This window comes from Manacus vitellinus, unplaced genomic scaffold, assembly GCF_001715985.3.
Source record: "Manacus vitellinus isolate BGI_N305 unplaced genomic scaffold, ASM171598v3 scaffold_10_pilon, whole genome shotgun sequence".
NCBI lineage: Eukaryota > Metazoa > Chordata > Aves > Passeriformes > Pipridae > Manacus > Manacus vitellinus.
In genome coordinates this window covers 16,646,225-16,662,739 of record NW_021938838.1, presented here as the reverse complement: position 1 = coordinate 16,662,739, position 16,515 = coordinate 16,646,225, and the positions used below count along the sequence as shown (strand labels likewise).

General features: G+C 39.2%; 1 protein-coding gene across 1 annotated transcript in view; it reads right to left on the bottom strand.

The window, feature by feature from the left end:
* Positions 1-16,515, bottom strand: part of ADAMTS18 (ADAM metallopeptidase with thrombospondin type 1 motif 18) — a 51,072-nt gene that overhangs the window by 15,330 nt on the left and 19,227 nt on the right. Inside the window, exons 10-15 of the mRNA XM_029965575.1 lie at positions 15,685-15,857; positions 13,649-13,779; positions 13,386-13,509; positions 12,070-12,314; positions 1,615-1,756; positions 34-160 (exon numbers count right to left, since the gene is read on the bottom strand). Of these exons, the coding sequence (XP_029821435.1) occupies positions 34-160; positions 1,615-1,756; positions 12,070-12,314; positions 13,386-13,509; positions 13,649-13,779; positions 15,685-15,857 (942 nt within the window). The remainder of the gene's footprint in view (positions 1-33; positions 161-1,614; positions 1,757-12,069; positions 12,315-13,385; positions 13,510-13,648; positions 13,780-15,684; positions 15,858-16,515) is intronic.

The window sequence follows — 16,515 nt, the reverse complement described above, 5'->3', positions numbered from 1 at the left end:
CAGCCAGCAGGTACAAAAACACAGAGAACTTACTATGCTGGGCATGGATTGGTGTTGCACAGTTTTGTTTCAGTCAAGGGCTTCATCCTTGGGCCGCAAAGGGAGGTGTTGACTCGTACACGATGATCTTCCAAACAAATTGCTTTTGCTGTAATGTGCCCTGGGGAAGCATTTGAAAAAAAATTACACTACAATAAACATTTATTCAAAATGTAAGAGAAAAAGTAGTAGGCAACAATTTTAATTAAACAAGTCCAAACTCATCCTTGGTAGAATTCCACTGACTTCAACTAAAATAGGTTTTTATCAAGCAACATGTTTTTAACATTGATTTCCTTCTTTGTACTATTGCAGTCAGATGAAAATTTGAGTTATAAGCAGCATATTTGCAGAATCTTCCCTCAGCAAAAGTTAGTGATTCTTCAAATCTTAATTCTCTGCAGACACTAGCAGGGCTTGTTTAGAGCCCTCCTCATGCCCCTACAAACTGCAAATAGACATTCTGCACACTTTTTACAGTATATGTTTACAGACTCCAGAATTCTGCAGGTTCCTGTACCTACACTCAATCTAGTGTCAGCATCAGGACAGGTTACAGAGAAGACTGCAAATGCCTTAAGAGATGAAGTGATTTTCTAGATTTATCTTTTAACTGAGATCTATCATTCACCTCCCACATGGTTCATTTGGCACAGTGAGTCAAATTTGGAAGCACAATTGTTTCCATCATTTTTATATTCATGCTGCAACCTTTTAAAGGGAAGGAAGAAAATACAGTTGTCATATTTTAGGGCTGCAGTGCTCCTGGTGGCTCTTTCTTCCATGAACTGTTTACTGAGATGCTGTGAAGTCTGACAACACTCTGGCAAGATATTCCTGAGTTTCACCTGGATGGACTATTTTGCCAATACAGGAGCACAACGTGGCATTTCCTTCATTACCCAGTCCTGTTCTCTGGTATTAAAGACTTCCCACATGCCAGTTTTCTGCTTTCATTACACTCCAGAATTACTTTCACTGACAGAACATCCAGGATTCAGAAAAAACAAATAGATGGTCTGTGCAAAGCAAGAGGAACATGGCAATAGGAACTCCTTAGCTTATATGGAATTCCAGACTTTGACCTGGCAGCATTAAAATATTGGTAATTAAACAGTGAGAAGATTTGGTGCAACTTTCAGTGAAGGTCTTGATAATATCTTAGTCTTTTGTTGCTCTCCACAGATAGAATAGATTTTCCTCATTTTACCTAATTTACCTCTATTCAGGATCTTTCAATGTTCCCCAACTGTAACTTCAAAGCACATATTTAATTCCCACATTACTTCAACATCAAGATTATCATATGGATATGGATTGACCTAAACAAAAAAGACTGAGTCACAGTGACATGAATTGAGCCTGGCATGGATTTTTTTTTTCTTTACTATAAAGGAAGTACAAAGGTACTTCATCTGTGTTCTAAATTGTCAGGTAAAAAAATAAGGACCAGGTGTTTGCTGTAACCCCCTGTATGTATCAATACACATTTGCAAAATTAAAGGCAGCTGAAGAGTTTGAGATGCTTTAAAAAAAATTAAACAGAAGAGGCTTGGCAATTGGAAAGTTACCTACCACCACCACAGGTAGCTGAGCACTCAGACTGCACTGTCACCCAGGAGTAGCTGTGTTTTCTGACAGATGTCTTGTTTTCAATGTTGGTTTTGGAAAATGTATATTCCCAAGCAATCCCAGGATTTTTGCCTTGTAACAGGATCTACAGAGGGGTATTTGGGGGTTGTTTAAAAAAAAAAAAAGGGGGAGGGAGTAAAAACAGCATTCTGTCAGTCTGAAGGAAGATGAGCTAAACATGATACAAACACAGTATACATATACACACCATGCTTGTGAAAGGATTTTTAGGCTGGCCATCAAAGCAATAAACACCAAAGTGTTGCTTTGACTTACAGCTGCCTATAACAAAGGAGTGCAGAAACACACAGTCCTCCTGTAAATCAGGGGGCACCTGACTGGGTTGGTGAAGCAGCAATGCCTTCAGCACACATGGAATATCACCCAAAGGCTCTTGGCACTGCACTATTTGTGCTGCCCCCGTGCAGCTCTCAGTGCTCTGCTCCTGGCCCTGACCCAGCTAGTCCCTGCACTCACTGGGAACCCACTGGCAGGGGCTGGAGTTTATCCACAGGGGATGGATTTGGGTTTTGGGGGTGGGAGACATGTCCTCTCTTTCACTAAGCAAAGTCCAGGCTGATCCTTCCACAATGCCTTGTAGGAAGGAAGAAGCTTTTGCCCATTAAGGAGGACTCAAAACACTTCACTACAAGAAGCAAAGCAGTAGTAAAGCTGTGTGGGGTTGGGAGCAGAGGTGGTTGGAGGTGGCTTCCTCAGTTCTTGAGGCTGAGGGTATAAAACAGAAGTTTCTTTCTTGTAAAAAAACTCTCTTCTATGCAGAAAAATTTTTTATGCAGATAAATTTTGCTTGGAAGACCCTCAGCTGGTATTTTTCTCATGATGATTGAAGCTGATAAAGCTTCAGTCCAGGAGAGAACCTGTCCTTGAGTGTCTACGGAGAAAGGATTGGAAAAATCTTTTACTTCATGACTTCAGCATAATGTGTTAGGAAATTTACAGAAAGTGTGATTACTGACTATAATAACAATCTTTGTCATTCAATTCAAGAGCCCAGCTCTCAAGGGTGTACTATTTTAGTGGTGAATTATATTGCAGTTTTCATGCAGGCAACTTTCTAAAATTCACTGTATTCATTTCAAGGCTGAATTATAATCAATGCAAGATGGACGAACATCTGACACACACCTAAATTTGGGGAGAAATTTCTAGTTAATGACATTTATTTTAGAAACATTTTGGCAGCAAAGTGCATTTATATTCTTACTTAATAGAAACACTGCAAGAGTTTACAGTTACAGAGCTCTATGGATCTTGTCATACTAACATAAAGAGCAGGTGCAGTTAACCTCAGTTCCTAAATATGCTTTTTGATAAGCATTAGCATTTCAAGTATAATTCAAGTCTATGTTAATGATTGCCATTCAAATCATTAATAAAGTTAAGTTCACATGATGTCTGACCCAAGCACTTAAGCAATCCATATAAATAGAACTGATCTCTGTATAGACTGATTTCATAAAAAAGCAACAAACTTGCATTTATGTTGTTTGAGACACAGGAATATAATAACATTTTGAAACCTAGCCATGGGTTTTAAAGTATTCTGAAAATGTACCTATTGGTAACCAGAAATTGCCCATGACAGTGAAAATTCAGACCAAATTTACATGACCTCCATGTCAATAATGTTGAACACATGAAGGACCTGGACTGCATACTGTTTACTTTTCTAGAAGAAAGAGTATTTTCCATTTTTAGTAGCCAAAGACTTGATTTCAGTCAGGGAACCTCAATAATGATCCAGACTGAGAATACAGCAATTAAGGTTGCAAAAGGCAAAATACTTCCAGAAGAATTGAAGAGTACGTGTCTCCTCAGGACAGGATTCAGATTAGAAGCTCCTTCAAGCCCAAGTAAATGGAACTATTAGATGTGAATATTTTCATCTCACCCATCCAAGCTTAATTCATGAGCACATTAGAATACCTGTGAGATTATGGAAGAAATAGATCTGAGAGTAGTTGCTGACCTCTTTATTTTTACTGAAAATTCTGGGTAGAAATGGTACGATGGGATCTGCTTTAGGGGTAAGTCACAGACACAGGTGTATCTCACAACTATTTTACAAGAACAGGATTAAAACTGAACACTCTGAAATTAGGAGAAGTTAGAATTGAGACTGCTGTGAAACTTCTCACTGCCCTGCAGGGATGCACCCCAAATCTCTGGATCTCCTGCTGGCTTCCCAGAAACCCTCTACCACGTTCAGTACTCCCAGCACATGGTACCCCCTAATGAGCACATCACAGAGCTCCTGTGTCTGACTTTAGGCTCGTTCCTCAATGTGTGGTTCTGTGTCCTTTTTGCTGTACTCTATTCAAACCATTCCCAAGTGTAACTTTCTTCAGGACCTTTCTTTTTCCCTTGAATATTCATCACTATCTGATGTAAATGATTTATAAGATTTAACAGCCCCTTAAGATGAGGGAAAACATCTCTTCTACCTAAAATTTTTATTTTTAGAAAGCTATCAGACTGCTGATAGCAAAAAGTCCAGCTCTGTTAAAACAGCTGTTCCACTTTGAATCTTGAACCCCAAGTCCATGGGCAGTAGAGTTTCCAGGTAAAACAGGGTGCAATAACCTGTTCACTCTACTTTCTTATCTCAAGGACAAATTGAGACAAATATCTAAAGTGTAAAGTTTCAGAACATGTGCTTCAGGGAAAAAATGGGGGTTGTTAACTGTAGTAAGAATTGAGCCCTGGAAAACTATTCTTCAATTAAAACAATTCCTTCTTCTTACAGACCAGACCTCAAAATGTTTCAATTTGCTTTTACTCATCCGAAGGTCCTACGAGTCCAAGGCATTAGCACAGATCTCAGCATCTCAGGCAGCCAGAAACACTTTCTCCCATTTCAGTAGGTGCTCTGTGTTCCTTCAAGCCCAGAGACTGAAATTCTGTCTGGCCTTTTAATACACAGTGTCAAAAGAGGAGGAGGTTTTGTCCACACCACAAAACCTCATGTAAGGGTTAGTCCTCATCTCATTTCATTCTGACAACCGTCATAAAACCGTGCTGTGTCAGTGGCCAAAACCCCAGTAAAGTTTAAAACCTTTCTAATAAAAATATCTTGAAGCATTAGACTGAACATTTGTCTTCTGAAAGCGCTCATTATTTTGTGACAGTAGAGGCAAGGAACAGAACGAATGCATCCAGAACACAGGATTCAGAGCAGGAGAAAGGGAGGATGAGAAGGTAAAAGCGGCAAAAGGTTTTACTCCTGTTAAAACTGTTTTCTCCTGATGCTTCACCTGAGTGTAGGGAATGAAGAGGAAATGATCTTGGACAAGTAAGAACAAGACACCTCAGTATCTATCACTTCAGAGAACAACCACACAGCGGTGTAAGCAACTCACAGCCTCCAGCTGGGTGAGTGCCTGGGGGGTAAACCCTGGCAAGTTGGGCCATATGTATTTTAAGACCTTGGGCTACACCCCCTCCTTGCACATTGGGAAATAGCCACAATTATAACAGGCAGGTGAAGGGAACTTCCTCTCCATTTCCTGGCTGGCAGCCAAAGCTGGAGCCCCTTCCCACCCAGCAGACCGCAAGAGGGAATGTTTACCGAGCGAGAGCTGCACCACAGTCAGGTGTCTGTCCTCCTGTATCATCCCAGCTACATAGAAAAAAGGTAAAATCAAACTATGGAATAGCACTGGAAACAAAATATTGCAGGGCACAAAACCATATGCTTTAAAGTCCCTGGCACTCAGCTGAAAAATAGTATATTATGTATAATGTTCAACCAGGTTTTCATCAGGAATGCAATACTATTGCAAAGTTGCAATTTTGCCAAAGTAACGAGCATATAAAAAGTTTTCTATCGTATTTTCAAACATTCATTATAAAGCCCTTTCTTAACAACCCAATAACTGAAGTCTGCATATTCAGCCAAGTTATCAGACCTACAAATTTGGAAAGACCTCCAGTGCTAGTCTACTTAACTGGACACATTCCAGCATCTTTTCAGCCAACTGGCATTTGCTCCCAAATTTACAGCTGGCAAACAACCTCCTTAAACATTTCCAGTTCCTCAATAGAACTGTTTAATGTCTACCTTTAACACACCAACCACCTGACTTCAGACACAACACTCAGCAGCTCTGACCGCAGGGCGCAGAGTTATAAAATTTACAGCTTCTTGAGTTGGAAAACCACAGGCTCTACGGCTGGAATCTGCCGGATCTATCCCCAGGAAAAAGAACTGTGGCTTTTGCTTAGGGCACAAAATGTTAAAACAATGGATAAATTGAACTCTCCTGAGTAAAGAACCTTTTCCTTTTGCTGCTAATTTTGATGTGAGAGCTAAACCAATAAATTCTCCAAACTAGCTGTGCATCTGCTCCTTTGTTTGAGATTTTATTTTTTTCCCATGGCCATCCTAACTTTCCAGTATAATACCTCTATTTTGCAGGCAGATTTTTAAAGAGTCTACCAATGTTGCTTTGTTAGGATTGACTCAGTGCTTTTCAGGGTTTTTTACTGTAAGATGTGTATGTGAAGTTACTTGCAGCACGCTGAATTAAGACAGATTAATTTACACAAGCTAAATTCCTCTTTCTTCCACAATATTTTGTCCAATGTACAGGAAAGCATACTAGTGCCTGGCTTGTAACAAGCCTAAAAAAGACTCATTAGGTCTGTGGAGGACTAACAGACATTTACAAATCACTTATTGAGTCAAGATGAGCATAGAGGAAAGAGCCAGGTAAATGACTATTTTCAGCTGCACACATTCTGCATGTGCCCAATTTACAAAATGGGCATGAGCCCCAACTTTGAATCCCAGCATCCGTGGGAGCTTTTATCTGTGTCTTCAAATTGCAGCTACACTTCCTGGGTCAGTCCCATGCTCTGTAAGTCTTTGAAAATTTCTTTAGGGGGATGTAGCCAGTTAATCTGTCTGCATGAGGGCAGATGGAGAAGTTTGTGTGGAAGGCAAGTGCCTGGTGTGCTCTGCTTGAGACCTGCAGCTTTCATCCCCTGTGGATGTACACACTGTTCAATAAATATTGTAACATCCAACATCCTAAGCCAGATTCCGATTTCTCTGTTCAGTCAAGATTAATTCCATTGACTTCTCTGAATTTACTCTGGTTTCAGTAGGATAAATCTAAGCATGCAGCATATGGTGCTGGTGGAAAACTGCTTAAAACAAGTTTTAAAACAAGACCATTGTCTTGAATGGGCAGTTATTGGATGGGATCCTTGACAGTGGCTAACACCAGAGCTTCAAAGGAAAGTGAGAGAACACCTGTTTGGAAAGCAGTAAAGGAAGAATTACCCACTGAGTACTTAAGCCAAACCTTAAAACAAAAGGGGTTTTATCTCTTCAATATTTCTAAAGTAACTTTAAACACAATCCTAACTAAAAGCTTATGACAAACTACTGTTTTTCAAGAAAGTCCACTAAGGTCATTAAAAGGAAAAAAAAAAAAAAAGAAGTATCCTTGAAAGGTCCTACATGATCTCATTTCTACTTCAGCTGTTTCAAATTTATCTTCGTTGTTATAGTGTCTCCATTTTTTCACTGTTCACATGCTAAATGTACAACCTTCAGGGACACTGTCCAGCTAATCTCTCCTCACTACAGGAGAACCCTTTTATCCATTGTATTGCATCAACATCTGTATCTTATAAGCACATCTTAGTTCTCTTTAGCCTACTTTCTCTTTAGGGGAAATCAGTACAAATTTATCATCTAGTAGCTAATAATAAATGTAATCCTTTATAACTGCAACTTGGCTTTCTCCCAGTGGCAGCTACATCATCAGTAAAACCATTCCACCTGTTGTACTCTATTGATAAAGAGGAAGTGATATCCTGGATTTAATTAGACATATTCCTGCCTTGAAGCTCCGTTCACCTTCTCTTCCCATGGATGTCTGCCTCTTTACAAAGCATCCTTTCCATCTGTTACTTATTGATGTCAAAATAAACTCTTCTTTTTTTTCACAAAGATCTCACAATTTCTTGATTCAGCAAGACTGAGGTCAACTTCAGTGAGGATACTGATCCTGTCTCATCCTGGAAAACTTTACAGTGCTTTCTCAAATCATATTTGACTTCTCAAATCAGTCAATTCTTCATCTGTTTACTGATAGCATGGAAAACCAAACTATAAAACTCCTGTGTTTCTAAGTCAGTTCATCAATCCCTGGCCATGCAGCGTTTTTCACGCCCACATAATAGTTCAGTTTCTTTTGCTCTTTCAGAATCTCTCCCAGGATTTGAGTGAGTTGTGGAGGGTGAATATTTCACCAAATGGATCTCACAAGTGAGTTCTGAGTTCTGTAGTGACAGAGCCCTGTGAGGGCAATGTCCCTTGGCCTCTGCCAGCCTCTTCTCCAAAGGATTTTGGTGCCCACTGACAGCTCTTGTTTGCAAAGCTGGATAAATGAGCGATAAATATACTGATTGTTTCTCCCCAACTTAAATATTTTTCAGTTAACAGAAAAACACTGGCAAGGTCTTTAAATTGGAAGTGCTGACCTTGGATTACCTAAACCCAAACGACAGATAAATGAGTTGAATATATTCAACTACAATAAAAAAAAATTCCAGCTTATTTCTATTTAAGATGAGATAAATATTCTACAGAAACTGTATTTTAAAAGGCTGGTATCAATTTCTCATCCTAGATTAGCATCTAACTATCATATTTCTGACCAGTGATTGTTATTTCATGTAATCTAAATTGGGCTATTTCAGGAACTGCCTTCTGAATCCATGAATATTTTTCATTTCAGCTGTTACTGGTTTATAAATACCCACAATCACCAAAACACTACTAATATTAACTTCAGAGGGGCACTGACACACCAGTTCTGAAGGACACCATTTTACTGGTTTCCCCTTGCTTCCACAGGTGAAACGAATTCCTGCAATCCACATGTGAAATGAATTCCTGAACAATCCAGAAAGATCCTGATGAATCCTAAAATCTCATCATGTATTTACCCCTCCTGTAGTTGTGCTCAGGAAATACCAGTCATACATATTTAATTCCACATTCACCTCACAATGTTCTTCTCCTCCTCTTCTGAAAAATATTTAGCCACTATAATTTGTACTTCTTCTCCCACAACCCAGTTAAATTACAGATTTTGTCTGTCCTTTGTCTTTTGGAAATGGGCATGACCCATTTCCATAATTACATACACTTAATATACATAAATATATATAAATATATGTATGTGGTGGGGAGGGGTTTTTGTGAAATTCTAGGTTAAGTAAGAAAAGCACTTTTTATGTCTTTTTCTTGTCTCTTACCCATTTTTAAATAGTGTTGAGGACTTCAAAGTCCGATTACATGATACGTGCTCAGCTGAACTACTGAAAAGCCTGATAGAAAAGTAGATGCTCAGGAACATACTGTACAAGAAAACAGAAATACAAACCATTTCATAGAACTGCAAGGCTGAACTTGTGGTATGCCAGACAATAGGGAACTTAAAGATTTTTTTCTTTCTTGTTTGCATCTCCTCCTTCTCTCTTAACACACGCTTCAGATGTCTCTTTCAAGAAAATATTTTGGAGAACGACTGCATTTCAAAGGAAGTGATTGCCTTCAGCACAGACTTGCCAGACCTGCCTGGTCCCATCCTCTGCTGGGAATGCTGCTCCAAGGACATGCATAACCTGAGCTTTCTGGATACACACAGATTGGTTTGCATGCAGAAATGGAGCAGAAAACCTGAGCCATTTGAGTCACCACACCAATGTGGAATGAAATTATAACCACAGAATGAAGTGGGCACAAGCTGTGCTAATCTGTCTTTCAGTCATAGTGGAATGGCAATAAATACAGCTACAAAACCTTATACTTTCTGCCCACCTGAATAATAAAAGTTCCTGTATTTATACATGCAATTTATTTACTCAATACCTGCAGTGTGCATTTTTACAAGGGCTCACACTGAAGTATTCTGGGGGAAAAAGAAAATATCAACAAACCTAATCTAGAAAAGAAGTATTAAATATCATTTGAATACAACCTAATTACAAAATGAAGAAAAAGAATCTAAAGATTACAGGAAGAAGTTGAGGTCCAAACCCTGGAAAACCTTATCTTATCAAAACCTTAATTGAATAAAAAAATTGCTGGCATGACTTTTCCCGTATGCTTCTTTGAAAATTACAGATGAGATAAAAATGAAAACAAAGCTACACTGTATTATGCTTAAACACTCCTTTTTTCAGCCTTCTATCAGTTTCTGGTATTTATAGTGGAAGTAGGATTTGTTTCATTATTACTGCTCCAAGCAGATCTTCAGCAATACGTGTGCTTTCTCATCAAAGTATATTTTCTTCAGTTTTCATTGGCATTTTTGAGTCTTAGAGTTACTGGTGAATCATAATTAATGCAGATCTCTGAATACAAAATTTGGCATTTTATTTCACAATTCAGCTTGTTGAATGTTGCTTTAATTATTAAAAGGGAAAAAATCCTTAACTGCAGTTCATAGATATCCATAATTGGGGAATACATAACAGTAACATTTTCAGTCAGAATCCCTAGCTACCAATGCCAGTGGTGTAGGTATTTCAATAAAAATACAAGGGAAGCTTAAATAAGCTCTGAAAGGAGAAACAGCCTCCAGTTAAATGTTACATCTTAATAAAACAGTTTAGCATAATTTGATAGGATGAAAATAGAAGTGTTATTTGGCATTAAAATTTTTTTCTTTAATCTTTATTCTGCAAAGTATGTGCAGAATATGCAGCCAAGTCATCCTGCAGGAGATTTATTATTCATACTTTAACTCCATAATAACACAGCCCAAATCTACTTTGTGTTATGACAAATAAGATTCCTGAGAGCTCAGCTTAACATTTCACAGTATTTGTAAGTGTGGTTGTTTCTCTGGTGTAAGGCTGTTTTAGAGCTGATTTGCAGTCAGGGGAGCATGTCTGTAACTTTCAGACTAAACTCTTCCTTGGACTAAAGGAAGATCCCTGCTAACACACATACCTAAAATGAATTTCTTCAATGGAGAAAAATGTTTTAAAAAGGCATTGAGAGTTATGATGGCAATTTGTGAAAATACACACCCTTTGCCCATGTCAAACTGTCCATTCTAAAACATGTGTTCACCCTGAAGTGCTTTAACATGTGGTCATGGTCCATGGCCCTCAGTGGCTCTTAAAGCCACGGTTAAGTACATTACTCAGTCAGTATGAATAACAGTAAAGCTCTTCAGCATTCCAAATAAACACTTTACTGGATACTTGTGAAAGTTTATGCAATCCTTGAAGAATATATTTCATGTCACAGTCTGTGCTTGTTCTCTCTCTTGGTTCAGCAGAACCAAGCTGGGTAAGGAGGTGGGATGGAGAGATCTGGGCTCCCTGCTGAGGCTGCAGGGAGTGGATTTCAGTGGGATAGGGGATGGGGGGAAGGACTGCAGGATGCTGCCTCAGACAGGGGGTACAGCACTCGCTCCCCTGCTCTCCAGGTGCACTACACCAGCCTGAGTATTGCTGGAAGGGGTGGGAAGGAACTGAATCCCTTCTGGAGAGGACTCCTTCCTTCTCACAGGGAAGGAAGGATTCATAAAACAGACATAACAGCTGAGTTACAAAGCCAAAGACCTGTCAGAGCTTTCCAACAAAGCAGGCAAACTAACAGAGCTAACAGGGAGCAAAGACTTCAATGATTCAGCCAGAAATGGACCCTCACATGTTCTGCTGCATTTTAAAAGAAAATCCAGTTAAGTAAACCAATGCAGGAAGAGATTATCCTTAGAACAGCAGCAGTAGTGGCCAATTTCGAAATTGTAAAACTGGAACGAACAATGTAAGTACCAAATTTCCTTTCTCCTAACTATAGTTTCAACACAGGACATCTGGCAGACAAAGCAGGTGATACGAATTTGATTGTGAGAGAAACATATATAATAAAACAACTGAATCAAGGGAAATTCTACAGGAAACTATGTGTGGTACTTTGACTGTGTTCCAAGGTGGATGTGAAAACTGCTCCATGCACCTGCAGTTTCAGAAGCGTTATTTGAACCTGTTACCATTGAGTTGTTGACATAATGTTACATTTAATTTTTACATTATTAGGTTTTATTGTATACCATGCATTTATAATCTCTATCACCATCATGCAGCAACTGAGAAATGATGCTGTACGGTGTGTTTTATGCCCTTTCCTTTTCCCTGAGTTTGTGACAGTTTACTAAACTCCAGACGTTGATAAAGCAGTGAAAGGCCTTTCAATCCAGTGGGACCACACAATTAAGTCTGAATGCTATCGTGACTCAACACTATTCTTTAATCTTGCTGAGAGCTCCAGTGCAGAGCTCCAGCTGTCGTTATTAATTCTGTAATGGACATCAGGGGAAGAATAAACAGAAGAAATCTTACTTCAAAGACCAGCGTCTCATTAGTCGGTCCTGCAGCATAGAGACTCTCTGGATGGTTAAAAGAGCGTTGATAATCAAAAACTGTCCCAGCAAAAGGGAACTTTCCTGGCCAGTCAATTGTCCAGTCCCCTGTCAGATAGTACTTTTTGCCCAGGTTTCTGACTGCAAGGTAGCTGGTGGAGATCTGCAGCTCCTGGAGCTGGATACTGCGCGCTCCGGCCGGGACCGTCACCACCGTGTAGTAGTCTGGAAGGAAAGAAGTAAGCAACGTGTTTGCAGCTGTCATACAGACAGAGGTGGCTTATCATCTGTGAGCCAATCTGAAATTATTGCAGTTTAATTAAGACAGCTGTTCTGGTCCACCAAGTTTTCACAAGGAAAAACCAGTTCTGATTTTAACCCCGCTATGTTATGTAGCCTGCAACCAGAGTAACTCTGAGATATTTCAATCCCTGAAATTTTTCTTTGTGATTAAAGACAAGAAAAATCAAGTTCACCTTAGAAAAATGCAGAACACACTGAAGGTGGCTCCACTGTAACTGTTTTACCAAGTTTTCCTGGTAGTTCCCTACAGCAGTTGAAAGGTACTGCTACCATCACAGACAAGATGCACTGGGATGTACAGAGCCTTCACAGAGCCCTGGATACCACAGGATCTCCCTGCTGCCAGCCAGTGCTCTATTACTATATCCTGACCAATTTCCTGGCCTATGTTACTGCAGTATTGACATGTCTTATGATCAGAAGTAAATGGACCCTCGAAATACCCCCTTGGGTACAGAAATCTTATCTTCATTTTATGCCTGAGAAACTGCAGCACAGTGAGATTACTTCCCAAGAAGCCTGTGACGGTTCCACTAAAGAAAAGTCCACCTCCCAGTGACTGGATCTTCCACTGAATCAGCTGGACAGCTTCCAGGCAACTTAATTTGAAAATAGACACGGAAATACTGTCATGTTTGGCATTATGCTCTGTATTGCTTTTTATATGTTCTACACTCCCACTGCAGTCAGAGCTGCTGACAGCTATTTTTTTACTTGTCTGAATACTAAAACCTCTTTTAAGAGGAAATTCACACGTACAGGGAAAATGTGGCTTAAGAAACAAGAGGAATGTTCAACTGACCAAGACTTACGCTCATAGCTTTTGTGTTACCAAGAAACAGGAGACATGTGAACTCTCCTCTCACTCTCCCTGTGATTTTCAGCTCACATCTGGACCCTCAGCCACTGCCCAAATGAGCAAGGAGTCAAATATATTACACGGGGATAGAGCAGAGCAATGAGTTGATGATGATGTGGAACAGTTTTCCTTACCATTAGCTTTGTGCTGGATCAAGTATTGGCCTTTAAAGAACTTGCACGTTGAATTATCTCCTTTACAAACTCCACAAGCATCCAACACAGCTTTGGAACCAAGTCCATGATCACACCCTACTTGCTGCAACCAAAAGGCACAAGTGAAGGACTCAGACACAAGGGAATTTGAAGAAACAGCTGCATTTTCCATAAAGGAGTCAACTGCCCACTTAAAAAAAAAAATAGACAATAGGATTGTAAGAAACTTAATTTTATCTTACTTCACATATTCCATCAATACAAACATCAAAATTATTTGGAGAACACAGAGTTCCATCCTTCACTTTGCTGGACATTGCGAAGAAAAAGTCAAAGTCTTCAGCTGTGCAGTACAATTTACATCTGTCTTCCTCTGGGGAAAAACAAACAAACAAAAAAGGACAAGGAAGCATCAGCAGACCTGCAGCACAGTTTTAAAGGAAAAAAAAAAAATCACCTTGTTATTATTTCATGTGAATCCTCAAGGACAAGCTACAAGGATTAATTGTGCGTGGAGACATCTTAGGACACCAAGATGGGCAGAAATAGAATTAAACAGAGTAGCTTATAATATGCTATATTATATTAAAAGCACACGTGGGTTTGCTTGTCTGCACACAGAACCAAGAATTCAAACCCAGCTTGAAAACATGCACATTGCCTCAGCTCTGCTGCTGTGCCCTGATTTCAGTTCCACAGGTTCAAACTACATTTTTATTAGGAGAAATGGGAGACTGTAATAATTTTATTTGAAGTTCAGTTAAAATTTGGAAAACTTATAACACGGTAAAATGATCAGCTGAAAATTTTCAGCTGAAAGCTAGGACCAAGGCCAGATTTCCCCCTACTAAAAGCATTTTTTCCTCCAACAAATCCCAGCCATTGTCAAATTTCTTCTTACACATGGATGGTGTGTTATGCTTATAAAGGGCTGGTTAATTCTGCACAGACAAAACCAGTCATGCAATTGTAAATATTATCACAATTTTAATACAAACAGTAAGTGCAACAAATAAAACACACAACTAAGTTTCGAAGAACATGAAATTGGATTCAAAATAGTATCTTTTTATTCCTGAGTCAGCAGCTGGATTTCCAATAGCCCTTTCTAGAGAGGAAAAGCACCTGTAACACTTTTGAAAACGAGCTCATGTTTTCGGGTCTATAAATGTAGATCTTGGGGGAGATTTTTAAAGCAGCTGAGAGAGCAAGGACAGGCATTTTCAAGTCCAGAGTCACTTGGGGGACACCTCACTTTGGAAAATTACATGTATTGTCCCCAGTTTTAAGCTCCTTTTACTAAATGCAGCCCCTACCTTTAAAACCAATGTAGGCCACCTATATTTCTATTAAACAAGATGCATTATTCTGCCTATTATACAACATCCAATGTTTCCTCTGTTCACATTGGCTGTTAGGACACAGGTTTCTAAATACCCACAAAACTGTCTGCAAAGACTTTTGAAAACAATACAATCAGGCTATGAATGAAAGTTCCATGTACTTGTATGTGTATATATATTTAATTATATACTTATTATCATCAAAAGCAAATTTGTACAGGTGCTAAACAAAGCAGCTGCAATGTGATATAATCCACACGCTTTTATTCAAGTATTTGCAGCTACAAATTGGGCTTTCAACCTGGAGAAAATGTTTGTTTTCTCTGATAAAAGTGAATACTGACTCAAAATACCCACAAAATTAAGATGCATAAAGTAAAAATAAACTTGCTTGCACAAAGAAGAATAAATAGTTATTGAGATCTGAACTTGATAAAGATCTCTTAGCAAAGGATGACTTTAAAAAAATGTATGCCAGTACATTGTTTGTTTTTCCACTTGCCATGGGACTATACCAGCAGAAAAGTCAAAAGGTTGACTTGCTGTTACGTTTTGAAATCTGAGAACATTCCAAAGGAAGGAAGATTCTGGTAGTGTTATTGTGGAAGCTTACATTTCCCATGCTGAAAAACCCATGGAAATTGTTTTGGTTGGGTTTCAGACTAACCAATATAACATAAAATGAAAGAGGGGGGCAGCAACAGCCAGGGAGTCACGCTGAGGACAAGGATTAGGATTCCCAACCCAAATCAGTTCTGCATGTCCACACAGGATCACACAGGAGGCTGGGTTCAGCTCTGCTAGAAAGCAAACACATCTCAAACAAAACCAACTGGCTGTGCGTGTTTGCTTACACGGGGTGATATTTGCCCAAAGAACATGGGTGAATTAGGGCTCCCTGTGCCTGGGTGTCCCTCAGAGAGGGGCACAGTTACCTTCCACTTTGGTGTACGGCTTCCACTTGTAGTACCAGCCCCGGAAGGGTTTGCTGTTGTACTCTGCACACTGCTGGGCACGGAAGTCCAGGCTGTTTGCTGGGCAGGGCTGGTGGTTACACAGCTGATAAACACGACTGGAGCCTTGGCAGAATTTGCCACCATACTGTGGCCTGAAAAAAATAAAAAAAAAAAAAAAAAAGAGAAAAAAAATGATTTTTTTCAAAATGTCCTTTTTGTGTGATTGGCATGTTACACGTGTATGAGAATACAAAGAACAGCACTGGATGGGCTGTCCTGGGAGATCAGTATTTCTTACATGGGCCATTAATTTTCACGGTTCCTAAAACCAAGCAAAGCAGTTGCCATGAATTATCTTCTTGGATCACTGCAAACTCAGCAAAGATGCAACCATTGAGGTGAGTCATGTTTTCAGTAATTTAAATTTATAGGGCTATTTGGTATTGGCCTGGTTCAATCTTGTTATAGAGCTATTTTTACTCTGCTGTAACCCAGGAACATGTGCAAAGAATTACCTATTGCAATTAGAGTTAATAAAGGATAACAAAACACTGGTCAAACATAAAGAGAATGAATGATTACATTTGCTTGTTCATTTCTTTTGTAAACTGTTTTGAAAAAATGTTCTTTTAAACACAGGAAACAAAGACTGTGCATGGCCATGCTGCTTTAGGAAAATGCTGGAATTCAGGGATAATTTTAAACATGTCACATCCACTTCAGCAAACCTTACCTGGGCATTTCCCTTCATTTTTGACAGAATGGAAAGAGTGTATTCTATTACTTTGCTAGTATCTTACATTATTTGAA